This window comes from Octopus sinensis, linkage group LG7 (assembly GCF_006345805.1).
Source record: "Octopus sinensis linkage group LG7, ASM634580v1, whole genome shotgun sequence".
Classification (NCBI taxonomy): domain Eukaryota; kingdom Metazoa; phylum Mollusca; class Cephalopoda; order Octopoda; family Octopodidae; genus Octopus; species Octopus sinensis.
The window spans coordinates 95,850,867-95,878,524 of NC_043003.1; the positions used below are offsets into that span (position 1 = coordinate 95,850,867).

General features: G+C 38.9%; 1 protein-coding gene across 1 annotated transcript in view; it reads left to right on the forward strand.

Annotated features, from left to right (window-relative positions):
- The window catches only part of LOC115214190 (spindle assembly abnormal protein 6 homolog), a 53,916-nt gene that overhangs the window by 587 nt on the left and 25,671 nt on the right, over positions 1-27,658 (forward strand). Inside the window, exons 2-7 of the mRNA XM_029783290.2 lie at positions 9,741-9,801; positions 11,486-11,565; positions 18,461-18,565; positions 22,013-22,187; positions 24,202-24,279; positions 26,316-26,435. Of these exons, the coding sequence (XP_029639150.1) occupies positions 9,741-9,801; positions 11,486-11,565; positions 18,461-18,565; positions 22,013-22,187; positions 24,202-24,279; positions 26,316-26,435 (619 nt within the window). The remainder of the gene's footprint in view (positions 1-9,740; positions 9,802-11,485; positions 11,566-18,460; positions 18,566-22,012; positions 22,188-24,201; positions 24,280-26,315; positions 26,436-27,658) is intronic.

Sequence of the window (27,658 nt, forward strand, 5' to 3'; positions counted from 1 at the left end):
TGAATGTAGTTACAGCCTGCATTGAGATATGATAGTTGATAATTGTCATAGATCTAGTTGAGTAATAATGATTGCACAAGAAATGCTGGTCTTGGCATCCCGATTATCTTTTATTTGAACATTTTTGTGTAAAGACAGAATAAACAACCGATAGATACTAATTTCTTTCATAGGCATGTACTTATTCTATTTGCCCCGGTCTTGGTAAAGGGCAATGTCGGATATATTCTCGGAGATGTGAAATCGGAGTCAGGAGGGAAAAAAAAACAGTTTCTTTCTTTTGTTCTGATAGCCTAATCACAGGAGGAAGGGTACTGACTAACCTTTTACAGAGCATCTAAGCCTGGTTGCAGAAAGGCGGAAGTTATTCGTAGACTGCTGAAGACATCTAAGAGCTAGCTGGTTGTAATTAAACCGGGCGATTAAGTTTACCATGAAGATAAGTTTTCGTTGGTTAGTAAACAGAATATTACAAAGATTTTACGCATCCAAATGATAGAGAAATATGTTTTGTGTTCATAAATTTAGAAATTATTGGAAAGTAATCTCTGGCATATCAACATTTGGCGGAGGTAAAGAATATGTACACTACCCGTTTTCGGCGTAATAAAAACTCTAACCTTAATCCTAACCCTAAACACCAGGTATACGTATTCGTTACTTTCGCCCAATATTTTCTATCTTATATTTACTTCAAATGTTTGTTTTTTTTTTTTGTCAAAACCTAAATACTGTAAAATATTTGAAGCAAGCTTGCCTCTGTATTACACAGCTTACAAGCATTCTAGTCTTCCAAGTTGCCGTCAGTTCTTTTAAAGTTTTATCAAAATGATCTATACACCTTACTCTAACTATGATGGTTAAGTAATTACTCCCATAGAGTTAAGATCCCACATTTGCTGCTTGCTGTGCATCCTTCTCCATAACGCGCAAACTCTGCAAAAATTCTTGTAAACTTTCCTTCCAACAATATCACCACAATGTATATATACACTCCAAGTGCTAAATCATCCTTGGTCATTTCAAATCAAGAAAACCATCAACTCTGACAATGTCTCTTCCATTAACCTATCTGCAATCCTCAGCAAATTCTTCAGTCTTTCTCTTTATAGTTCCATTTCAGTAAGAGCAACCTCTCAGAGTCAGCTGTCAACCATTCACTCCTACTTCTATTCCAGTATCAGTCTTTAACAGCCATCTCATGTTAAGTCTCTTTTTCTCTCCTCAGTAACCATCTGCATGATTTTTGGAGTGCCAGATCTTATAGAAATCTGCTCTTGTTTCTCACTAGTGCTCACTTGCCTTTTGAGAAGTTCACTGAAAGTGTTATTTGATGTTTGCAAAAGCTTTGGTCATGCTGGATTTGAGAATGTCCTAGCTAAGCTGCCTATGTTGGAGTTCCAACAATATTCATATCTTGAATCTGAAGTTTCTTGTTGGACTCAATGACCACAGCATGCTTTTACACACACTCCATCAACTCTCATTAACTACCTGATAACACAGATGTTATTAGCATTCAATCTAGAGACTTCACATTAAACATGCATTGCCTGTATTAATAGGATCCTTTAAAATATTCTTCAATTGATATATAAGCTTATGCCTTTCAAAAGTACTAAGGCACCATCATTGCATATTAAAGAAACAATCTTGTTTCCCATGCAAGCAAAATACTTCTATGTCATTACAATTGCTAGGCCTTACAATTACTGAGGATCTCTCCTGGGATTCTCACATGAATAATTTTGTGGAAACAGCATTCAAAAGACTTCTTGTTTAAGGACAGAAATTACTTCAGCTCTCAACAGTTGCTAACTCTATACAAATCCCAAGTAAAATGCACTGTAGAAAACTGTTCCTACATCTGGGATGGTGCTGCTGCTACACATATGTACAACTTGGACTGTATCCAGAGAAAGGCCACTTCATTGATTGGTATGTGCTTACCAATGTACTTTTACTTCTGGCAAACAGGCATTCTGTTTTCTTACTCTGATGTGGCCTTCTCATTGCTGGCTGGGCTTATGACTCTCTACCCAAACTCACCTGACACATCTCTTCCCCATTTTGTAGATTCCACACTGATTATTCTGCTAACCCATCCCCTTCTCAAGGAATCATCCCTCTGGAGTATGCTTCTCATCAATGTTTTCCCAATAGATGACAACTTATTGATGTTCTAACTGAATATGAATTTCATTGATCTGATTAATCTCTGGGAGTATATGAGGGTCATGGGCATTGTCCCTTTCTTCTGTGTGAGCCACGAAAATCAGATCACTTGAGTTAGATGAGATTGGAGACAATCTTTGCCAATAAGTGCCAGTTCAATGTAGCCCCTCATGAAGATGAAGACCCTGGCAAAGAGAATTGACAGCTTCAATAGCAGAACCCTGAGAACATCAGATGATATCACATTGCCAATAAAAAGTTGCATGTGTACACACGTCAGCCCACAGCTTCCCATCTCATAGTTATTCAGCACATGTGCTGGTACAGACATGCCCTCCACCTCCTGCCAGATCATCCTACCAAGGCCTTGCTTGCTTCATTCTCTTGCTTGATGGGGCTAGAGTCATCCCATGTTAGTGCTCCCAGAGGTATCATTGTGTGTAAAGCTAACCACGTCCACCAGTGCTCCCCATTACTGGTGGTTCTATGCCAGCCCCTCTGTGTCCTCCAGGATGACATCAAGCCTCTGGAGAGTTTCCTTAATCATGTCCAATCATCTGAGGCCTGCCCTGGGGGCCTCTTCCAGCCCACAACTGCTGTGTTAAATGAGCATAAGGTCCTGGTAGGACAATATGACAAGAGGTGGAGAACATGTTTGCACTGGATAACTATGAGGCTGTGGGCTGATGTGTGCATGCTTGCATTTTTTTTTATTGGCAGTTTGATGATACCTTCTGATGTTCTTGATGGTTTTTCAAGGTTCTGCTGTTCACGAGCAGCCACATTTCTGATCCATTGAGGAGAATGGAGAGGACAGACGCATTGTAGAAGCAGAATTTTGTCTTCTGTGAGATAGAGCAGTTGTAACCAAAGGAGTATGTGGAAAAAGATTATGCCGTTTAGATAAGGCTCTTCATCTAAGAAAAATGAGTGATGAATGTTTTTAATTGTAGAACCCTATTGTTCTTGTACATATGGTGATTGTGCAAAACGTTTCTACTGACAACATTGAATTTTCATCTAACTCAGTGGTTCTCATCCAAGGTCCATATGGACCCTCAGGGGCCGTATAAAATTTTTGAAGGTCCATGTAGCAAAATTGTAAATTGGAGATCCAAAATAATATTTTAAGGGCCCCTGAAAATATTTTGCTTTCAATGTATATATTGATATGTATTGCAAGAAACAGCTAGGTTTCTTTCTCTAACATTTTACATAGTTCAACCTACACAAGTTAATGTGTGTAAAACAAAATAAGAATTTTGAAAGAAGTTTCTATGAAACTAGTTTCTAAATATCAAATGCCTATGGGGGTCCACCAGAATAAATCAGTAGTCAAAGGGGTCCATAGATAAAAAAAATGGTTGAGTATCCCTGGTCTAACTATACCAACTATTTTCACTACTCTGTGAGCTGAGGGACGTGTCTGTGCAATCATTCAACTTGCTTGAAAATAACAGCCAAATCCATCTCAAATGCTACCCACTCTTGTCTTAAAATAGGATACATTGAGAACATTGTCGTGTATTCAGTGCCTACAAAAGAACAGAATGGTCATAATCAGAACATCATTCTCTAACATGGCACACCAAGATATTTTATTTTCACTTGTTAAACCACTGAAGGAATTTCTATGTAATTTTCCAACTTGCTGAATGTGATTGCAACTAAATTTTTGGCAAACTCCCTAAAGTTCATAAAATAGGGACAGTATGTTTTTAAATAACTGCATCTTTTCTACATGAATGTATCCACACACGCACACACACACACACACACATACATTTATTTTATGGGTGTGTTCCTCATGACATTAGCACTAGAAAGGTAGCCATGTCCTTGACATAACTAAAGAGCTTTCCATGTCTCTGCTTCTTTGCCATCACCTTTACAGAATGAAAGACAAGAATGATAAATGTATGAGTGATAGGCAAGATGAGTATTCTGAGGCAGGAACTCAAAGGTATTCATAAGCAGTGTTCTAGTATAGAAAAACCACAGGGTTATGCTATTAGTAGGAGAGGTTAGGAAGGTGAAAGAGGAGAGTGAAGTATTGTATCTGAATAAAACAAGGGTCACTAGGCTAAATTATAAGAAGTCAAAAGTTCTTATGAATAAGTTAGGAGAAAATGAAGATTTTAAAAGCTTACATAAACTTCAAAAAATCGTTGAAGTGTTTAGGGTAATACAGAAAATACCAAAAAGTTTCAAAAATTCTCTATGAATCTCAGAAATTTTCTGCATTGTCCCAAAAACTTTTTTCCAGTACACTCAACCTTCATTCTTATCTCCTGTACTACGTATCACTCCAATTCACTGTTTGCCATCATCTCGTTCCTTTTATTGTATGCAATCTGGGTCTCTTTGTTTCGCTCCATCTCTTAGGTCATATTGCATTCAGTCATTGCCCCTTCTTCAAAGCCACACTGCTATGATAATCTGCTGGTGTATCTCAGGTAGTGTAGTTATGGTCTTTCAGGGTCGATTAAATAAGTACCAGTTACACACTGGGGTCGATATAATCGACTTAATCCATTTGTCTGTCCTTGTTTGTCCTCTCTGTGTTTAGCCCCTTGTCGATAGTAAAGAAATAGGTATTTCGTCTGCCACTACGTTCTGTGTTCAAATTCCGCTGGGGTTGACTTTGCCTTTCATCCTTTCAGGATCGATTAAATAAGTACCAGTTACGCACTGGGGTCGATATGTAATCGACTTAATCCGTTTGTCTGTCCTTGTTTGTCCTCTCTGTGTTTAGCCCCTTCTCAGTAGTAAAGAAATAGGTATTTCGTCTGCCACTACGTTCTGTGTTCAAATTCTGCTGAGGTCGACTTTGCCTTTCATCTTTTCGGGGTCGATTAAATAAGTACCAGTTACGCACTGGGGGCAATACAATTGACTTAATCCGTTTGTCTGTCCTTGTTTGTCCCCTCTGTGTTTAGCCCCTTGTGGGCAGTAAAGAAATAAGAAAAATCTACCTTAACAAACTCTGTATGACCCATGGAAATATAGGAAGGTGGACATTAAAACAATGATGATTATGATGATGTTTTTTTCTTTCCATGCTTTAGTGAACTATGCTAATGCACGACCAGATAGTTTTAAGTATCTAACATTTTTGACACTATTTATGATGTATGTATAAATCATCATCATCATCATCATCATGATGTATGTATGAATGTCTCTTGTAAATAAGTGTTGTTGTTGTTACCTTATTCCTTAGTTTTCAAGCAGTGTGTCTAGTACAAGTCAGCATGATGTAGCTGCAGCTCTTTTCCAGATTATTGGTTTCACAGTTGGAAATGATATGGCTCAGTAGAGAGTCAGTCATGTAACACACACTGAGTTCACTGGGGCCATATCACTACTTTAAAGTGCTTGTACAAACATACTGTTACCCAAACAGTTATTTTATGCCAGCAGCAGTGTGTTAAGAAGTTTGCTTCCCAACCATATGGTTCTGTGTTCAGTCCCACTGCATGGCACCTTGGGCAAGTGTCTTCCACTACAGCCCCAGGCCAACCAAAGTCTTGTGAGTGGGTTAGTAGATGGAAACTGAAAGAAGCTTGAGTGTGTGTGTATAAATATATATATAGTAAATCCAAAAAAGAAAGCACAAAAAAAACACAACGCGAGGACGTGGAACAAATATAGTATTATTGGACGTTCAGGAAAGAAGGAGGGTTTAACGTTTTGAGCGGAGCTCTTCGTCGGAAACATAGGAGAAGGAAAGATCCAGAGAAGGGAAGACAGAGGAAAAAAAAAATTGCCAACAGTACACACGAGGTCACTACTTGTTTCAGTCATTTGACTGCAGCCATGCTGGAGCACCGCCTTTAGTTGAGCAAATCGACCCCAGGACTTATTCTTTGGAAGCCTAGTATTTATTCTATCGGTCTTTTGCTGAACCGCTAAGTTGTGGGGGACAAACATATACACACACATACATATACATACATATGACGGGCTTCTTTCAGTTTCTGTCCACCAAATCCATTCACAAGGCTTTGGTCGGCCTGAGGCTATAGTAGAAAACACTTGCCCAAGTGGGAATGAACCCGGAACCATGTGGTTGGTAAGCAAGCTACTTACCACACAGCCACTGAAAGAGAACTAACAATGTGTAATGGGAAGTTAACATTTTAAGGCCCGTAAGAAGAAGAGAATGGTATGTGTGTGTCTGTATGTTTTGTCTCGTTGTTTTGACATTTTGTGCTAGTTGTAAAATGATTGTCACTGTCATACAGGCAGTATCATTCATTTCCAGTGATCTATGTAAACATATCCAACCATGAGAAATTATGGACCTTGCTTTAAAACAGGTGACAGGAAGGGCATCTGGCCATAGAAAAATCTATTTCAATAAACTCCATCAGACCCATGCAAGCATGGGAAATTGGACAATGAAATTATGATGACCAGCAACTTCGGACATATTTAGATTAGCATTTATATATATTCTTTTCTACTCTTGGCACAAGGCCTGAAATTTTTGGGGAGGGGGCCCAGTCGATTTGATCAACCCCAGTATACAACTGGTACTTAATTTATCGACCCCAAAAGGATGAAAGGCAAAGTCGACCCTGGCGGAATTTGAACTCAGAATGTGAAAACAGATGAAATACCACTAAGCATTTCGCCCGATGTGCTAATATTTCTGCCAGCTCACCGCCTTAGCATTTATATATAATAAGAAGATAATGATATTCAAATTTGCCTTGTTATAAAGTTTACCTTATCCCATTTCAGTATCTTTTTTTTAACTACTATCTTCTGGAAATAATAATTCTAGTTTTACTGTGAGGTCACTTTGTTTCTTTCATTTCTTTTTACGTCTATTTTTCAATGCCGGCATGGGTTAGATGGGTATGTTATTGTGGCATTGTTTTACAGTTGGATGCCCATGTTCAAGTAAAGGATCTCTTATTCTGCAGAGTTTCAAAGCATGAAGCGAGAATGCAATTTATGATATGAGAAATGTGAACAAGAACACTACATAAATATCATGACTTATGAATGAGTGATCTCTGATGTAAACAAATACATGGAACCTCCAACACTACTCTCTCTCTCTCTCTCTCTCACACACATGTATGATGAACTTCTTTTTTAGTCTCCATCTACCAAATGCACTCATAAAGCTTTGGTCAGCCTGAAGCTCTCATAGAAGACGCTTGCTTGAGGTGCTGCATAGTGGGACCGAACCTGAAACTACAAGGTTTGGAAGTGAACTTCTTAACCACAAAACCATGCCTGCACTTGTACACAGTTAGACTTGTGCACTTCATGTATGCAATTTGTTTCAAGAATATAGAATATGAATGGAGTGATGTTGCTGTCACCATCTTTTCGTGTTGTATCATGCTGGTTGATTAAGTTTTGATTTGCTTAGCTAATTATGTTCATTTGTGTACGATTTTAGTATCTACTTTAATCCAAGATTTCCATTCATTAATCATCAGCCACTTATTTCTGTGATCTCACTGTGCAGGCTGTCAGTTACTCATAAAATGTATTTTGTATGATGATAATGATGATAAAGTATATTTTGCATTCAGTCATATCAAATCTACTCTGGTATTGTGCTGATAGATCTGGTTGAATCATGACCCTAGCATAACCCATTTGTTACCATATTTCTATTGAAATACACTTTGTTTATTTCAGTTCATTTTAAAAATAATAAAGCATTTATTAAGTGCTGGTGGCATGTGTAAAAATATTTGAGCGAGGTCGTTGCTAGTACCGCCTGACTGGCCCCCGTGCCGGTGGCACGTAAAAAGCACCCACTACACTCTCGGAGTGGTTGGCGTTAGATAAGATCCGGGCTACATATGTTTCACGAGGGCCAGTCAGGCGATACTGGCAACGGCCATGCTCAAATGGTGTTTTTTACGTGTCACTTGCACAGGAGCCAGTCCAGCGGCACTGGCAACGACCTTGCTTGAATGTTTTTTGTGTGCCACCGGCACAAGTGCCTGTAAGGTGATGCTGGTAACGATCATGCTCGAATGGTACTTTTTACGTGCCATCGGCATGGGGGCCAGTCAGCGACCCTGGCAACGGTCATGCGATGCTGTCATTGAATTTGATTTCGATTTCACTTGCCTCAGCAGGTCTTTGCAAGCAGAGTTTAGTGTCCAATGAAGGAAAGGTATGCATAAGTGGGCTGGTTACACCTCTGACATAGGTCACAAGGCTATGGTCTCACTTGGCTTGCCAGGTCTTCTCAAGCACAGCATATTTCCAAAGGTCTTGGTCACTAGTCATTGCCTTGGTGAGGCCTAATGTTCGAAGGTCGTGCTTCACCACCTCATCCCAGGTCTTCCTGGGTCTACCTCTTCTACAGGTTCCCTCAACCGCTAGGGTGTGACACTTTTCACCCAGATATCCTCATTCATTCGCACCACATGATCATTCCAGCACAGTTGTCTCTCTTGCACATCACATCTAATGCTTCTTAGGTCCAACTTTTCTCTGAAGGTACTTACACTCTGTCGAGTATGCACACTGACATTACACATCCAGTGGAGCATACTGGCTTCATTCCTTGCAAGCTTATGCATGTCCTCAGCAGTCACGGCCCATGTTTCACTGCCATGTAGCATGGCTGTTTGTACACATGCGTCATTCAGTCTACCTTTTACTCTGAGCAAGAGGCCCTTTGTCACCAGCAGAGGTAGGAGCTCTCTGAACTTTGCCCAGACTATTCTTATTCTAGCAGCTACACTTTCAGAGCACCCACCCCTGCTACTGACTTGTTCACCTAGGTAATGGAAGCTATCAACTTAGTTAATAAATCGTATGGTATACACCTGATAGTTTGTTGGTAAAGCATCTTTACTAGCTCAGATGGGTTGAAACAATTGTAGTGATCAATAAAGATTCTTGTATCTTCCATATTCCATCTCTCTCATTAATCAAATATATATCATCATCATCGTCGTCATCATTTAACATCCATTGTCCATATGAGTTGGACAGTTTGACCAGAGTTGACAAACTGGAAGGCTGCACCAGACTCCAGTCTGATTTGACATGGTTTCTATGGGTGAATGCCCTTCCTAATGCCAACCACTCCAAGAGTGTAATGGGTGCTTTTATGTGCCACTGACACAGGTGCCATTTGTGTGACACCAGTTTCTGCCACAAATGCGATTTTACTTGGATTGATGGGTCTTTATATATATATATATATATATATATATATATATATATATACATACAGCAAGCATCTTTCAGTGGGAGACACTTGCCCAACATGCTATGCAATGGGACTATGTGAATGGGTAGCGAACTTAATCTCATGACCATGCTTTCATCTAATATCACAAATCATTTTGTGTGATTCTCTACACATTCATGCAATTCCTCACTATTCTCCAAATAAATAAAAAGACTAATAATTTTGGGGAAAATCCATTAAGTTTCGAGATAATTTTTGTATTATATATTCAAATTGTTATTCAAACATCTTAAATATGTTTAAAATATTCAGTGTATTTACTGAATATTTCTTAAACTATTTGGGTATAAAATGATATGATATTCACTTTTTATCTTAGGAAAGTCTATCTTCATTTCAAGATTGAAATGAACCATGTGACAGATCCTATCCAGAAAAAGGTAAATTAATAATTTTTTTTTTTAATTTGCATTTTCTTTGATGATAAATCATAATTCTTGTAAGAGCATTGCATTTATTCAGTTTTAAGTAAATGATTCTTTTCTTTTTCCTGTTTCTCTGAAAAATTAGTTCTCTTTGGATGTAATTGGGTGCAAAAAAAAAAAGAAAGAAAAAAATCATTATCAATGCTTATTTGTATTAGTTTTAGTTATAGGACTTTAGATCTATATAATCTGTATAAAGAAAAGTAACGCTTACGATGATTGAAATAAGTATTAAATTTAATAACAAATTTTTTGAAATGATTCATCAACATTCTATGTTTGTTATTAATCCTTTTGTTACCATAATTCTGTTGAAATACTCTGCATTTGTTTTAGTTAATTTTGAAATAATAACATCATCATCATCCTTTAAGGTCCGTTTCTTTGCTGGAATGAGTTGGATAGTTTGACCAGGGCTGGCAAGCAGACAAGCTGCACCAGGTTCAAGTCTGAGTTGGCTTGGTTTCTACCGCTGGATGTCCTTTCTAATACCTATTTCTTTATTACCCACAAGGGGCTAAACACAGAGAGGACAAACAAGGACAGACATAGGTATTAAGTCAATTACATCGACCCCAGTGCGTAACTGGTACTTAATTTATCGACCCCGAAAGGATGAAAGGCAAAGTCGACCTCGGCGGAATTTGAACTCACAACGTAACGCAGATGAAATACCGCTAAGCATTTCGCCCGGCGTGCTAACGTTTCTGCCAGCTCGCCCTTTCTAATACCAACCACATTACAGAGTGCATTGGGTACTTTTTATATGGCACTGGCATGGGTGCTTTTACATGGTACCAGCACAGGGCTCTTGAAGACCAATCCTCTTTAGCAGGTGGAGCAGCATTAGTACTTCTCCTGTGGAGGACAGATCTTCCTGAGTACAGCAAAGTGCCAGATAGCTTGGTACTTTTAGTAAAACAAATTTGTGATTATTAAGCTGATGTTGGAGCATAAATTAATATGAAAATTTGATGGCAGGTTTTAATTTAGTTCCCTTTAAAGCAAGAAGTTTGTATCTTTGAACCAGGGGCAGAGTTGGTATTGAAAGGTTTAAACATGGTATGAAGCTGATGATTGGCAGAATCAGTTCAGCACTGGACAAAATATCCTACATATCTTATTTAATTCCTTCTATATGAGTTCAAATCATGCCAAGGCTGGCTTTGTTTTTCATCTGTCTGAGTTAGATAAAATATGTAATTGTGAAATCCATCCAAAATTTGTGGCTTTTGTTTCCGTTTTAGCAGTCAATACACCTGATGACTCCATATGTTGTTACAGGGTGGTAGATCTGCAGAGAATAGCTATAAACTATGTTTTTAATTTTGTGATCACACATTGTGAATTTTTTGATTTTTTGATTTTTGTAAGGAAGGACTTCTGTTGATTGAATAAACTCCAATATATTACTGTAAAGTAGCATTAGAGAATCATTTTAATATCAGGGGTGAAATGCAAATACATAAGAACCTATGGGAGACGTTTCTGAGCTAAAAAACCCCAAATAAAACTGAATCTTTAATTTTACAAAATCATAGTGGTGCACCTTATATAAAATTACTGTTTGGGTTTTAAGAAATTTCATAACAAAAGAGTCAGCGTATTTTATCGTTTTTTTTCCCCCTTTTTATTTCAGGAACTGGTGATTCGGCTAACAGATGAGAAAGACTTGTTCTTTCTCTACACTCTTCATTTAGGTGAAGAAGATTTCCAATGGTGAATAAATTTCTTCTTTCTCAATTTCATGTTTTTACCATTCTAACTGGCCTAATTCTGATACCAACTAAGACAGTGATTTTTGTTCAAATTGGCTGGGGTTTTTTTCAGCGATACAGGTGTGGCTGTGTGGTAAGTACTTTACTTCCCAACCACATGGTTCCAAGTTCAGTCTTACTGTGTGCCAACTTGGGCAAATGCTTTCAACTATAGCCCCGGGCTGATCAAAACCTTGTGAATAGATTTGGTAGATAGAAACTGAAAAGAAGCTTATTGTGTGTGTGTGTGTGTGTGTGTGTATATGTGTTTGTGTTGTCCCTCACCGACTACATGACAACTGATATTGGTTTGTTTATGTCCTCTAACCGTTCAAAGTGATGCCCCAGTATGTTTGCAGTCCAGTGACCGAAACAAGTAAAAGATGAAAGATACCAAATCCTGTTGACATGTAAACTTGGTACGAACTAGTTAGGTCTATCTTGTTACTTTTGGGACCAAACCGAATGTAGAAGAAAAGCACTTAAGTGATGGTGTGAGGAAGAAAATTGTGGTCTAAAATTAAGGCTATGTGTATACAGGCGAAGTAGTTATGTGTATAGGCGCAGAAGCGGCTGTGTGGTAAGTAGCTTGCTAACCAACCACATGGTTCCGGGTTCAGTCCCACTGTGTGGCATCTTGGGCAAGTGTCTTCTGCTATAGTCCCGGGCCGACCAATGCCTTGTGAGTGGATTTGGTAGACAGAAACTGAAAGAAGCCTGTCGTATATATGTATATATATGTGTGTGTGTGTGTGTGCGCGTGTTTGTGTGTCTGTGTTTGTCCCCCTAGCATTGCTTGACAACCGATGCTGGTGTGTTTATGTCCCCATCACTTAGTGGTTCGGAAAAAGAGACTGATAGAATAAGTACTAGGCTTACAAAGAATAAGTCCCGGGGTTGATTTGCTCGACTTAAGGCGGTACTCCAGCATGGCCGCAGTCAAATGACTGAAACAAGTAAAAGAGTAAAGAGAGAGAGGGTTGAGTTGAGAATGTATGAAACAATTGACCCTTGTGTTATGAGTTCATACTCTGTTGTAGATGGTGGTGTTTAGCCATAGATTAGCCCAGATTACATTGATCAAAGTGTTCTAGCTGTGACCTACATCAAGATTATCCAATAACATGATTATCCAATATGTCACCTACAACAAAATTACCCAATATGTCCCCTTTATGAAGACTATGGACTGAAGGAGATTTGGGTGCTATTTCTAACAGAGTAAGTGACCAGACAAGGACTCTCTTGTTTGCTTCCGCTATTGGTGTATTGTTTTGCGTCTTTTGTACCTGGCAATTAATTGTACTTGCTTCATTTTACCCTAACTAGAGGATATGTGTCATTTTAATAAAACTAGAAAATAAATTAAAAAATAAGGGTAGAAATTAATATTATTGAAGAATACCAATTTGAGCCGGTGGTCAGCAAATGATCTCTCATCTTATTTATATAGAAAAATATATATTTTTTTTAATTGATAAAATTGGATTGTTTTAGATACACTTTTCCATGCTTTCATGGGTCACTCAGACTTTTTGGAGGGGGATTTTGTACGGCTGGATGCCTTTCCTTTCACCAACACTCACCTGTTTTCAAGCAAGGTAATATTTTGCCATGCTATAGTCAGACAGTGTTATCACAGAAGACTGGAAATAAACAACCTTGTTTGTATGACAGTGATGTTTGTTTACAACCATCACATGATATTAAAACAAGGGTACCCATAAACACACACAGACAGACATAGATGCACACACACACACACACACACACACACACACACAGACATACATGCACACACATACATGCACGCACACACACACACACGATGGGTTTCTTTCAGTTTCTTATTTCTTTATTACCCACAAGGGGCTAAACACAGAGGGGACAAACAAGGACAGACAAAGGGATTAAGTCGATTACATTGACCCCAGTGTGTAACTGGTACTTTATTTATCGACCCCTAAAGGATGAAAGGCAAAGTCAACCTCGATGGAATTTGAACTCAGAACGTAATGGCAGATGAAATACTACTAAGCATTTCGCCCAGCACGCTAACTTTTCTGCCAGCTCGCCGCCTTTCAGTTTCTGTCTACCAATCTACCAAATCTACTTATAAGGTTGACCCAAGGCAAGGGTGCCACATAGTGGGATTGAACCTGAGACCATATGGTTGGAAAGCAAGCTTCTTAAACCACAGAGCCACACCTGCATGTATAAATCAGAAGTGAAAACCAGGGAATTTAAAAGATGCTAAGTGTAGTAGCCTTGTCCAGCACAGCAGGATTATCTGTTAGACTGGCTACAGTGAATTAAGCCTGTAAATGTATTGATTATTGTTTAAGAGCAAATGGAATGAGCTATATAAGGATTAACCATTACAAAAGAATCAAGAAGTTCAAGATTTTTTTTTTTTTTGGAAGTGGTAAAATTTAAGATTAGCACTTAAAGACCAGGTAATAATCTATAGCAAAAATCTGTGGTGAGTTTTGTATAATCATGAGTTATCAGTTTGTCAGTACTGTAGCTGTTTAATCCTTTAACATTCAAAATACTCTCCCAGATGTAATGTTTATTTATTCACACTGTTGTTTTGAATTAATCATGCATTGTCATGTAGCTTTGGAATTTTGATGGTGTGATTATTTATTCTTAGAGTGACATTTTATTTTTGTTTCTCACCTATCTCTCGATACTGTGTTAAAACTCCCTACAGTGTTATTTATCAATGATTTATGGTCAAAAAATGTCACACATGATTAGACTAATTCATTGTATTTGGCTAAGATAGATGCAGTATAGTTGTAGTGGTGGTAGGTGGCGGCGGTGATAGTAGTAGTAGTCCCACCACCACCACCATCACTGTTACCACATATACTAATAAACTGAGGTGACTGAGGACAGTAGTGTGGATTATGTCTTAGTATACTGTACCTTTGTAAGCTTGGTGCTCTAGTTTTGGCGGTTATGAGTTAAGTGTATTTTTCGGAGAGAGGGTACAGGGTATTGTTTGTTATTGACCTTATTAATTCTCCTGAAGATCTTTGAATACCTTAGCCAAAAAATGAAAAAGAAGAAAGAATGAAACCTGGTAAATTATCTGATGATGCTGGGAACTATTCACTTTGTTTTTTCATTTGATTTGTTATTTAACTGGATTATGTGTGGTGAGGCATTATTTTTTTTAATGATATTTCTTAGAAGTAAAGACTTCTTCTCTCTGCTATAAAGACATTGATTAGTCCTCGCGCAAACTTCCTTTCATACAAATAAATCTCTCTCTTTATATTCATCATCATCATCGTTTAGCGTCCGCTTTCCATGCTAGCATGGGTTGGACGGTTCAACTGGGGTCTGTGAAACCAGAAGGCTGCACCAGGCCCAGTCTGATCTGGCAGAGTTTCTACGGCTGGATGCCCTTCCTAATGCCAACCACTCTGAGTGTAGTGGGTGCTTTTTACGTGCATACATTTCAGCTGATGAGTGATTCTTGGTCTTTGAGTCTTATCATCAATCTTTTATCCATAAGATTACTACCCCATGGTTCTCTGTTCAGTCCTATTGCGATGCACCTTGAGCAAGTCACTTCTACTATAACCTCTGGCCGACCAGTGCCTTGTGAGTGAATTTGGTAGATGGAAAGTGAAAGAAGCCCCTCGTATATATATATTCCACACAGGAAGGGTATCCAGCCTTAGAAACGAAGCTGAAATAGACTATGGAATCTGGAGCAGCCCTATGTGTATATGAAATCTCTCAGCACTCATCATTAAGCTGTTCCATTATTTCTTGATTCACACACATACATACAACAAATTATAAGCTTTATATATGTGTGTGTATATGTGTGTGTGTGTGTGTGTGAGTGTGTGTGTGTATATATATATATATATGTAGGTCCCGGGTTGAGTCGGGGTTAACCACAGTAAATAAGGTACTCAATACATAGCAGAGTAAATTAATTTATTATATAGAAGGAGCTTCTACAGGACTAGAACTGTTTCATTCAAAAGAAATCATCAGGAAGCTAGTAGACAAGAGTTCAACTCTTGTCTACTAGCTTCCTGATGATTTCTTTTGAATGAAACAGTTCTAGTCCTGTAGAAGCTCCTTCTATATAATAAAATATATATATATATATATATATATATACACATGCACATATACACACACACACATACATATATGTTTATCAGTTCATTTTGCAAGATTCCTGATGTGAAATCATGTGTTGAAACAGATATTGTTTTTATTTTGGGATGTTCATTTTTTTTTCTTTTGCCAAATAAACACATGCACTATATATATATATTTTTCTTCACTCATTTATTACTGTTCTTATTTTATTATTTTAGCTCATGTTCATTGTCCAGAAATCTTTTGTCACACATCTGTGACCTCTTCAGTGACGAAAGATTTCTGGACAATGGACATGAGTTAAAATAAAATAAGAACAGTAATAAATGAGTGAAGAAAAATATATATATAGTGCGTGTGTTTATTTGGCAAAAGAAGAAAAAAAATGACCATCCTGAAATACAAATATATATGGCTGTGTGGTAAGTAGCTTGCTTACGAACCACGTGGTTCCGGGTTCAGTCCAACTGCGTGGCACCTAGGGCAAGTTTCTTCTATTATAGCCTCAGGCCTACCAAAGCCATGTGAGTTGTTTTGGTAGACGGAGACTGAAAGAAGCCCGTCGCGTATATGTATATATATGTATGTGTGTGTATATGTTTGTGTGTTTGTGTTTGCCCCCCCCCCCCCAACATCGCTTGACAACCGTTGCTGGTGTGTTTATGTCCCTGTAACTTAGTGGTTCAGTAAAAGAGGCTGATAGAATAAGTTCTAGGCTTACAAAGAATAAGTCTTGGGGTCAATTTGCTTGACTAAAGGCAGTGCTCCAGCATGGCTACAGTCACATGACTGAAACAAGTAAAAGAGTAAAGAGTATACTCTTTTTACTCTTTTACTTGTTTCAGTCATTTGACTGCGGCCATGCTGGAGCACCGCCTTTAATCGAGCAACTTGACCCCGAGACTTATTCTTTGTAAGCCCAGTAGTTAAGATAATTGTCTAAGATAATTCTTTCTTCTAAGTTTGTTGCTAATCATGATTATTGAACTCGTCAATCATAATACAGCCACAACCAAACTCTACTCTACAAAACTCTTGGAATATGAGAAGAAAATTTCGCATTTTACTTATTCCAGTCATTAGACTGCTGCCATGCTGGGGCACCACCTTCAAGAATTTTTAGCTGAGTGAATCGACCCCAGTCCTTATATTTTTAAAATCTGGTACTTATTCTATCGATCTCTCTTGTCAAACCGCCAAGTTACGGGGACGTAAACACACCAACACCAGATGTGAAGCGGTGATGGGGAACAAAAACACAGACACACACACACTTATACATACATATACACGTCAGTATTCTTTCAGTTTCCTTCTACCAAATCCACTCACAAGTCTTTCGTCGGCCCAAGGCTGTAGTAGAAGACGTGGTGGGACTGAACCCAGAACCATGTGGTTGGGAAGCCATCTTCTTAATACACAGCTACGGACGCACCTGAAAACTATTTATAGGAATGTAAACGAATAACGGTTTTGGAAAAAGAAGTGTAATATAGACAACCAACTTTGTTAGTTTTGAATCTTCCCAATTATATAATTTTTCATTATATATATATATATACCCCCTACTCATTCTAAGTACCCCGGATCCCCAAAGTACCCTGGATCCCCAAAGTACCCCGGACCTCGTTGCCCATGTGCCGCTGACACGTTAAAATGCTCGAACCGATCGTGACGATGCCGGACCCTCCGGCCCCTGTGCAGGTGGCACGTAAAAAGCACCCAATCCACTCACGGAGTGGTTGGCGTTAGGAAGGGCATCCAGCCGTAGAAACTCTGCCAGATTCAGACTGGAGCCTGGTGCGGCCCCTGGCTTCCCAGACCCGGTCAAACCGTCCAACCCGTGCTAGCGCGGAAAGCGGACGTTAAACGATGATGATGATGATGATGATATATATTGACGGGAGAGGTATGCAGTAATATATATCTGGAAGATCCTGGAAAGAATTGTGCCAAATTTTTGGCATTGAAAGCTACACCAATGCCAGAACGGGAAGACACTGCATAGTGCCAAAGGTCCCAGCAATGCCATCACGCTTCTGGACCAGTTACTGCAACAGCCTGGGTTTCAAGGGCCCACAGCTTTTTAATATTCTCCCAAAGAGTCTGAGGAACTTGCACAAGGTAGATGTAGGGTTTTTTAAATCAAAGCTGGACCTCTTCCTGTTGAGAGTCCCAGATGAACCTATCTCACGGCAAGAGGTGCAAATGAGGATAGCTATTTCAAACTCCATGCTTCACCAAGTGCCACATATTAGAGGAGACACTTAGTAATAACAGTGCAGCAAAACGGTGGTGCATCAGCATGGCCACAGCTCTGAGCTGAAACTAGAGAAAAAAAAATTTTACCGATCTTTATTTCTTTTATAGTGCGCTATAAGAAATTACACAAGACAGATAACTCTTGAACCCAATTACTAAGTTATCTCCCTTGAAATATTTGTATTTCTACACTTACGGGTTGATAAAGTCGTGAATTTTTTGCACCTGCAAATGATAATTCTGTTAGCATTGAAAATATTTCTTCATTAACATGCCATCTGATGATTGTCTTTCCAGCAACAAATGTTAAGTAATGGTAAAATAATCAACTGTTACAATAATGTAAATATAATATGTAGGAAGAAATTTGTGTGACTTGATATGATAAACTAAAAACTAAATGTTAAACTTTTAGTGTTTTAATCATACCAAATTCCCTCTGGTTCATTTATTGCCAGTTTGAAAACTCAGCAAGGATTATTGGTCGATTTTGGTTCCTTTCCCCAGAAAGTGGTTGAACTTCTGAATTTATGTTTATTAGAAGAAGATAAAGAAGTCCCTAAGTAAGTTGTAAAACCTCATTTATAATTTTTATTAAATCTCTGAAATAGAATCAAGTATTGATTTATGATTTATTTGTTAACATGTAACATGCACAAATGTTTAATTGATTTCTTTCAAGTATATCATTTTGACGGCAGCAAAAAAAAAAGTGTTCTTTTGAATCTTTAAATGCACCTTCATTACATTTACCATAATAGAGTGGAAAAGAAGAGACTATCAGGGATTAGTACTTAAGATTTTGATTTTTAGTTTTAAGAGTAGCATATTTTACGGTAAGTATTTTTGTATTTAGAGGAGTTTATCTTGAAAAATAACCAGATACCTATTTCTTTACTACCCACAAGGGGCTAAACACAGAGGGGGCAAACAATGACTGCCAAACTGATTAAGTCGATTTCATTGACCCCAGTGCATAACTGGTACTTAATTTATCGACCCTGAAAGGATGAAAGGCAAAATCGACCTCGGCGAAATTTGAACTCGGAACGTAACGATAGACGAAATACTGCTAAGCATTTCGTCCGGCGTGCTAACGTTTCTGCCAGCGGCAGTACTAGTGGATGAAGATCTATGATCTCAATGATTATACGCCTTACTTCCCTGGGCAAGGACACATTGAAACTCCGATGTCTGGCAGCTGACTTGGCAGACACCCATAAAATTATCAGCCATCTTACAAACAATAACTCTGAGCACCTTTTCGAACTCCACCCGTCTAACACCCGTGGACATATTTACAAAATCAGAAAACAGCACAGTTCCCATGACTTTAGGAAACATTTTTTCACGCTGAGAGTTGCTGAAGCATGGAACAAACTGCCGGCATCAGTTGTTAGTTGTCGGAGCACTGCATCCTTCAAAACTTCCATGCTTCCTGAGATTTGCCAACACTACACCTGATTTTCTCCCCTCCATACACACACAAACATGTATCTGACTCATACATTGTTCACTTTCCAGACATTTGTACATTACTGCATATACTCTATACGCACTTTTGACAAGTTGTGGTGCACCTGAGCACTGTATGCAATACTTTCATTATTATTATTATTATTATTATTATTATTATACTTGTAGCAGTGGGTAATGCCAGACAGACAAGTCAAACTGCATCAGAGGCATTTCTTTGTTGAAGAAAGAAATACTTGGAAATGAAAAGGAGCCACTACTGCTAATTATGGGTCTGCTTTCATTATGGGTCTGGAGAAGACAACTTAGAAACATATAAGAGAATCTTTCTCCTAATCATTACATGGAGTATCTTGAATGGTTCCCAGGAAACATAGTTGACCACTGGCCTTGTTCTATCTTGCCTGAATTATACACACTATATTTGTTGACTAATATTGACTAATTATCATGAGATTTCATCATCATCATCATCATCATCATCATTTAATACCCATTTTCAATGCTGGCATGGGCTGGATGGCTTGATGGGAGCTGGCGAGGCCTGGAGCCATACCAGGTCCCATAGTCTGTTGTAGTAGTTAATCTTGTAGCCCTGTTAGTAGGTTATTGGTGCACACTGAAAGATCTAGCTTTCTTGTAATTCAAGGTGCTGCTGGTACCCCCCCCCCCACCAAAAAAAACAAAATCAAGGCCATTTAACTGATTGATAAAGGTTCATTCACCAATGTTACCACTGTTAGCTCATGCTTGTGTTGTTTCCTCTCTTTGATCCTTATAGCAATTCTAGCCTGGCTTTTTTTTTTAACTAGCCATCCTCTTTATCTGAACCAACTTCTTCTGCTCCTGTCCTATCTTTAATGTTTTACCTCCTAGGCACCACTAGACATTGTCTATTCTTTCTATCTCAGAATTACAATCTCATGGAATTCTCTTCTAACCTATATTTTCCTTAGAGACATCGACCTACAGATGTTCAAAATCAACCCCACTAATCTGTGAGGCTGCAGAAGTCATGGAAATTGACTTAATTACTCTGATTATTTTGTAGTAGTAGTAGTAGTAGTAGTAGTAGTCCTTTCTACTAAAGAGTACAAGGCTTGAATTTCAGGGGTGGAGTCTAAGTCGATTACATCAACCCCTGTGTTCAACTGGTACTTATTTTATCGACCCTAAAAGGATGAAAGGCAAAGTCACCCTTGGAATAATAATAATAATAATAATAATAATAATAATAATTAAGGCAGTGAGCTGGCAGAATTGTTATACCAGGTGAAATGCTTAGTGCTATGTTCTGAGTTCAAATTCTGCTGAGGTTGACTTTGCCTTTCCTCCTTCTGGAGTCAATAAAATGAGTACTGGGATGATGTAATTAACTACCTCCCCCACCCCACTTCTCTGAAATTATTGGCCTTGTGCTAAAATTTAAAATCAATAATGATGATAAATTCTTGCCTATTTCCTAGAGAGTGAGCATTGTAGAACTTGTCAAATTGAATCCAATAAATGTTTTCAGTTCCCAGTGCCATAAATTCTTTCAGTGATTTCGTTTAGAATTTAGACACTTTTGTTAATGATTTTGTTATAATTGTATAACGCTGGGTGTTAGGCAGGGCATCCAGCCTTAGAAAACATACCAGATCAGATGGGAGTCTGGTACAGCTCCTCAGCTTGCCAGCTCTGGTCAAACCATCTGACTCATGCCAGCATGGACAGTGGATGTTAGATGATGATAATGATGATGTATCCTACCACTTGCCTGTAAATGGAGGTTGAATTCTGGTTTACTCCAGTATCTCTTGGTGAAACTACACTGGACTGGTTTTTTATTAACTCCTCTGAGCCCACTGGAAGACTTGCAGTGTAAGATAAGGAAACACTTATTTAACTGTACAGTACTCCTGCTGATTATCCTTGAGCTATATTTATCTTTCTACACAGACACACGCACACACACATTCATGTATCCAGTGTATTATTTATAATTAGTGGAGGCGCAATGGCCCAGTGGTTAGGGCAGCGGACTCGCGGTCATAGGATCGCGGTTTCAATTCCCAGACCGGGCGTTGTGAGTGTTTATTGAGCAAAAACACCTAAAAGCTCCACGAGGCTCCAGCAGGGGATGGTGGTGATCCCTGCTATACTCTTTCACCACAACTTTCTCTCACTCTTACTTCCTGTTTCTGTTGTACCTGTATTTCAAGGGGCCGGCCTTGTCACTCTCTGTGTCACGCTGAATATCCCCGAGAACTACGTTAAGGGTGCACGTGTCTGTGGAGTGCTCAGCCACTTACACGTTAATTTCACGAGCAGGCTGTTCCGTTGATTCAGATCAACCGGAACACTCATCGTCGTAACCGACGGAGTGCTTCCACTCATATTTATAATTAAATGACTTGGGGCATCAGATGCATATCAGTTTCAGTTATGTATCTGATAGTGTAAATTTTAGCCAAATATGATTTCTATGCATGTTTGTCTCAGTATTGATTTTTTATTAATATTGAAGGCTATTTTTTTTTGTTTTTACTTAGATTCATTTTGCAGCTCTTGAATCAAGGTGGAGTGAATCAAATTCGGCCGATAGCTGTTTTAAATATTGTTGAGACCAATCCATTTAAACATTTGACTCACCTTTCATTGAAGTTTCTACCTGGACAAGACAGCGATGTGAAAAAATATCTTGCTGATTGCTTGAAGCAGTTAAAGGTATTGCTTATCCTGCTTTTTTCTTAACATTGTTCTAACTACATAATTCAATGCTTGGAAGTCTCAGGGGATAGGCTGCATATGTGTGCAGAAGCAATGTGTTCACATCCCATTGTTACTTTCTTTCTTGATTAAAGACTAAGGTTTGACTTGATTTGAACTTGTCTCTTAGTTTAATCCTTTAACTTTTAAAATACTCTGTCAAGTGTAATAATTTTTTATTCTCATTCTTCTGAATTAATCATGTATTAACTTGTAGCTTTATGTTGCGATTTCGATGATGTGATTGTTTATTTTTAGAATGACATTGTAGGGTTGGTGTGAGATGCTGGATCTGGCTGATTTGAATGGGCTGTATATGGCCGGTTTAAATGCTAAATTCTAAAGGGTTAAGGCAGCATATCTGTTTAAGAATTTATGGGATAATGTAATTCTAACAAAGTCAATGAAGAGACCTTACAAGAAGAAGGTCAAGCCTGTGGCAGTGGAGTCCTCTGGCCTTCTCAGTCCCCAAACCACATCCTTGTTCACCATTATCAGGGCAGAAGTGGATGTCTGCAAGTGTGAACCCCATGAGTCTGAGTGGCTGTTTCCGTGCATCTCCTTTGGCATCCTCCAGGGCAACGCCTTTTCCATTTTGTCTGCTGGGACCATGAGGTGGCATAGCTTAGTTTATCTGGCTATAAATATTTACTCCAGTGAGAATTATCTCCCAATACCAAACAATAAAAGTTGTTACATAATTGTCAGTTTCATTTGCTTGTCATGATGTGCACAATTTCTGACATTAACATAGATAAGGCAATCTGTTATCTTTTTATTTAAAATAATAATAATAATAAATAATGAAATTATTGTATACAGTGCTCAGGTGCACCACAGCTTGTCAGAAAGTGCGTATAGAGTATATGCAGTAATGTACAAATGTCTGGAAAGCGAACAATGCATGAGTCAGATACATGCTTGTGTGTGTATGGAGGGGAGAAAATCTGGAAGTTTTGAAGGATGCAGTGCTCCGACAACTAACAACTGATGCCGGCAGTTTGTTCCATGCTTCAGCAACTCTTAGCGTGAAAAAATGTTTCCTAAAGTCATGAGAGCTGTACTGTTTTCTGACTTTGTAAATATGTCCACGGGTGTTAGATGGGTGGAGTTTGAAAAGGTGCTCAGAGTTATTGTTTGTATGATGGTTGATAATTTTATGGGTGTTTGCCAAGTCAGCTGTCAGTTATTGGAGTGTGACCTTCCTGGGGTACTGCCTTGAAGGGTTTTATTTGAACGAATGAACCCTAGTAATTTATTTTTTAAAGCCTGGTACTTATTCTGTTGGTCTCTTACGTTGAACTACTAAGTTATGGGGATGTAAATAAACTGACACTGGTTGTTAAATTGATGGTAGAAGACACACTACAAAAACGTGCTCACATAAATATGTACTTATTTATGTAAGTATGTAACAGGCTTCTTTCAGTTTTCATCTACTAAATCTACTCATAAGGCTTTGGTTGGTCTGAGGCTACAGTAAAAAAAACACTTGTACAAGGTGCTGTGCTATGGGACCAAACCTGGAGCCATGTGGTTGGACAGAAAATGCCTGCACCTCATCATCATCATCATTATCATCGTTTAATGTCTGTTTTCCATGCTGGTATCAATTGAACTGTTTGACTGGAGCTGGTAAGGCTAAGGGCCACACCAGGCCCCATTGTCTGTTCTGGCATGGTTTCTACAGCTGGATGCCTTTCCTAATATCAACCACTCCATGGAATATACTAGGTGCTCTTTACATGGCATGAGCACAAGTACTTTTTATATAGTGCCAGCACTAGTAAAAAAAGAAAAGATTACCCCTTTAGTTTGTTTACTGAATGATTGTTTACTGAAGATGGTAATCTTTTGTTGTTTCACTAAATAATTGCATTATGAAAAATACATTTACATGCTTAAAGTTTATAGCATTTTTATTATCAACTTATTTATAACTTTTTGTTTTAACTTTGTGTCTTTCATTCAGGAAACCAATGAATTGTTACACCAGCGTCTGGAACACACAAACACTGATTTATCTCAACGTCTAAAACAGGCTGAAGAAGTTAGTCCTTATACATTTTATTTTGGAATGTTTTTTTTTCAATTAAAATAGCTCCAGATCTTACACTTCACACTTATCCTCAATAAACTCTTCAATTTCTCTTTCTCTTCCCCCCATCTCACTTTCTCTCTTTCTCCAGGCATCTATCCCTATATTTGGCAACATACTTCAGACAGTTCCATTCCTGAAAGGGTAACTTCTCTGTAACACTGCTAGCTCTCTCACTTCTAAAATCTGTGAGGTGCTGAAAACAGTTGTTAACAATAAACTTCCTTTATCATCTAAGGCATTGAGCTGGCAGAATTGTTAGCATGTTGTCCATCCTTATGTTCTGAGTTCAAATATCACTGAGGTTGATTTTTAGGGTTGATAAATTAAGTACCAGTGAAACACTGGGGTGGTGTGTGGGAGGATTGATGTAATCGACTAGTCCCCTCCCCTCCAAATTTCAGGCTTTGTGCTTTTAGTAGAAAGGACTACTACTACTACTACTACTACTACTACTACTACTACCGCTACCACCACTACTACTATTACTACTACTACTACTACAACATTCTGAGTTCAAATTCCACTGAAGTTGACTTTGCCTTTCATCCTTTTGGGGTCAATAAATTACCAGTGAAACACTGGGGGTCAATGTAATTGACTTGTCCCCTCCTCCAAAATTTTGGGGCTTGTGCCTTTAGTAGAAAGGATTACTAGTATGGCTTCAGCAGAGTCAGATTTTCCAGAGATCTGCTTTTCTGTGTTATTCACCAATGGTCTCTTGCTTCTGAGAGCTTCGATGAAAAGCAATATTGTTGCATTTGATCATAACAATGCTTTCAATTGTATCTTCTCACTAAGCTGCCTGCATACAATCTTCATATACTTTTTTTGTGGCGACTGTGACCCGTGTTCTGGAGAATCCAGCACAGCATGTCAAAGAAGACATCATCATCATCGTTTAACGTCCGCTTTCCATGCTAGCATGGGTTGGACGGTTCAACTGGGGTCTGGGAAGCCCTAAGGCTGCACCAAGCCAGTCAGATCTGGCGGTGTTTCTACAGCTGGATACCCTTCCTAACGCCAACCACTCCGTGAGTGTAGTGGGTGCTTTTTACGTGCCAGACGAGGCTGGCGAACGGCCACGCTCGGATGGTGTTTTTACGTGCCACCGGCACGGAGGCCAGGCGAGGCTGGCACGGCCACGATTGGATGGTGTTTGTTACGTGCCACCAGCACGGAGGCCAGGTGAGGCTGGCACAGCCACGATTGGATGGTGTTTGTTACGTGCCACCAGCACGGAGGCCAGTCGATGCGGTGCTGGCTACGGCCACGTTCGGATGGAAACAAATTGAGGAAGACCTGACTTTGACCTTGAGCACCATGGATTGAAAAGCATGGAATAACATCCTCACCAGAGTTTGCCGTCCAGCTGCACCCACAGCAGCATATTGGTTGAGAGGACAGCCTCCCCTTCTAATCACCAGCTAGGGATTTACTTACTTACTACTTACATATTTTAAAATTATTTATTTTGGAACATTTTTGTCATCTACAACATATATTGATTTGGCTGTCACTAACCAACCCTGAATGAGCTCTTATGTAGCATAATGAGCTGTAATAACCTCTACAGTCTTCCCTCAGTACACACATATACATCACCCGTGTGCTATTATGTCTAACACCATTACAAATGATATTATGCATCACTCCTCCTTAGTCTTTTGTACATTCACTCCTTAAAAATTTTTCATGAAATCTTTTCTTTATATTCATTGACCTTAAATTTGTTCAAGTTAAACATGAGCCACATCAGCCTCACTAATCTTGGAGGACCTGCAAAGATTGTGAGAGCAAATCTTAGTTCTCATTAGGGGTAAAAATTAAATTTTCTTTCTGTAGGAATATGAAGAAAACCTTTCAAGTGAGAAATTTAAAGCGTTTGAAGTAACTGAATGTCATGCGCACGCACACACATACACACACACACACATACATCCATCTCATTTACATGGTATGTATTTGAATTTTACTTTGAATTGCAGAAACTGTCAACAAGAACAACTGAACTGGAAAGTCTTAAAACTGAATGGACATGCAAAATTAATGAATTAACTGCTAATCATAAAGAAGAGCTGAGCCTTGAGAAAGAGCAATGTTTTGAGGTAAGAATCCCAAACACTCAAACTACTGAATCTGAAATGGTTATCACAGAATAATATCTTTTGTCTTAATATTTGAGATGATTTCTTATAATAATAATAATAATAATAATAATTGTGTACAGTGCTCAGGTGCACTACAACTCATCTAAAGTGTATATATAATCAGGTGTAGTTTCGACGGATTTCGGGAAGCATGAGGGCCTTAAAGGATGCAGTGTCATGGCAGTCAACAACTGATGCAGGCAGTTTATTCCACGCTTCAGCAACCCTGAGCGTGAAAAAATGTTTCCGAAAGTCATGGGAGCTGTGCTGTTTTCTGACTTTGTAGGCATGTCCACGTGTGTTAGACACATGGAGATCAAAAAGGTGTTCAGTGTTGTTGTTGGTGAGGTGGTTGATAACCTTGTGGGTGTTTACCAAGTCCGTCGCTAGACGCCGGAGCTTCAGTGAATCCATGCCCAGGGAAACAAGGCGCTCAGAATATGGTAGGTGTCTGATGGAGGGTATGCGTTTGGTTGCACGTCTCTGGACAGATTCCAGGAGGTCAATGTTCCTTTAGTGAAGCCTTTGTTTTTTTTATAATTAGATTTTTCTCTTGGGGACGAGGGATTGGGGGCATAGCCATAAAGGACATGCCTGTATGTATGGATGGCTGCAATTCTACTTAGCTTGTCATGTCTTCTCAAGTACAGCAAATCGCTACAAGTCCCAATCCTTTGTCATCTCAGTGAGGCCCCACATCTGAAGATCCTTTCTCACCACTTTGTCCCATGTCTTCCTGAGTTTACTCCTTCCACAGGTTCCCTTCACAATTAGAGATCGGCACTTCTTTAAGCAGCTGTTCTCATCCATATGCATCACGTGACCATACCAGCATAGTCTTCTCTCTTACAACATCAATGCCACTTAGTTTTCCTTGTAAATCATTTACACTCTGTTGTACGTGCACACTGACATTACCCATCCAGCAGCACATGATGGCTTCATTTCTTTCAAGCTTTTGCATGGCCTCTGTAATCACAGCCCATGTTTTACTGCCATGCAGCATAGCTGTATAGACATAGGCATTGTACAATCTGCCTTTCACTCTATTAAATTTTGCTCATAGTCATTTTGCACTTAACCCTTTTGATACCAACCTGGCTGAAACTGGCTCTGGCTCTGTAGTACAAACGTCTTGTTTTCATAAGTTCTGAATTAAAATCTTCCACCAAACCTTAGTC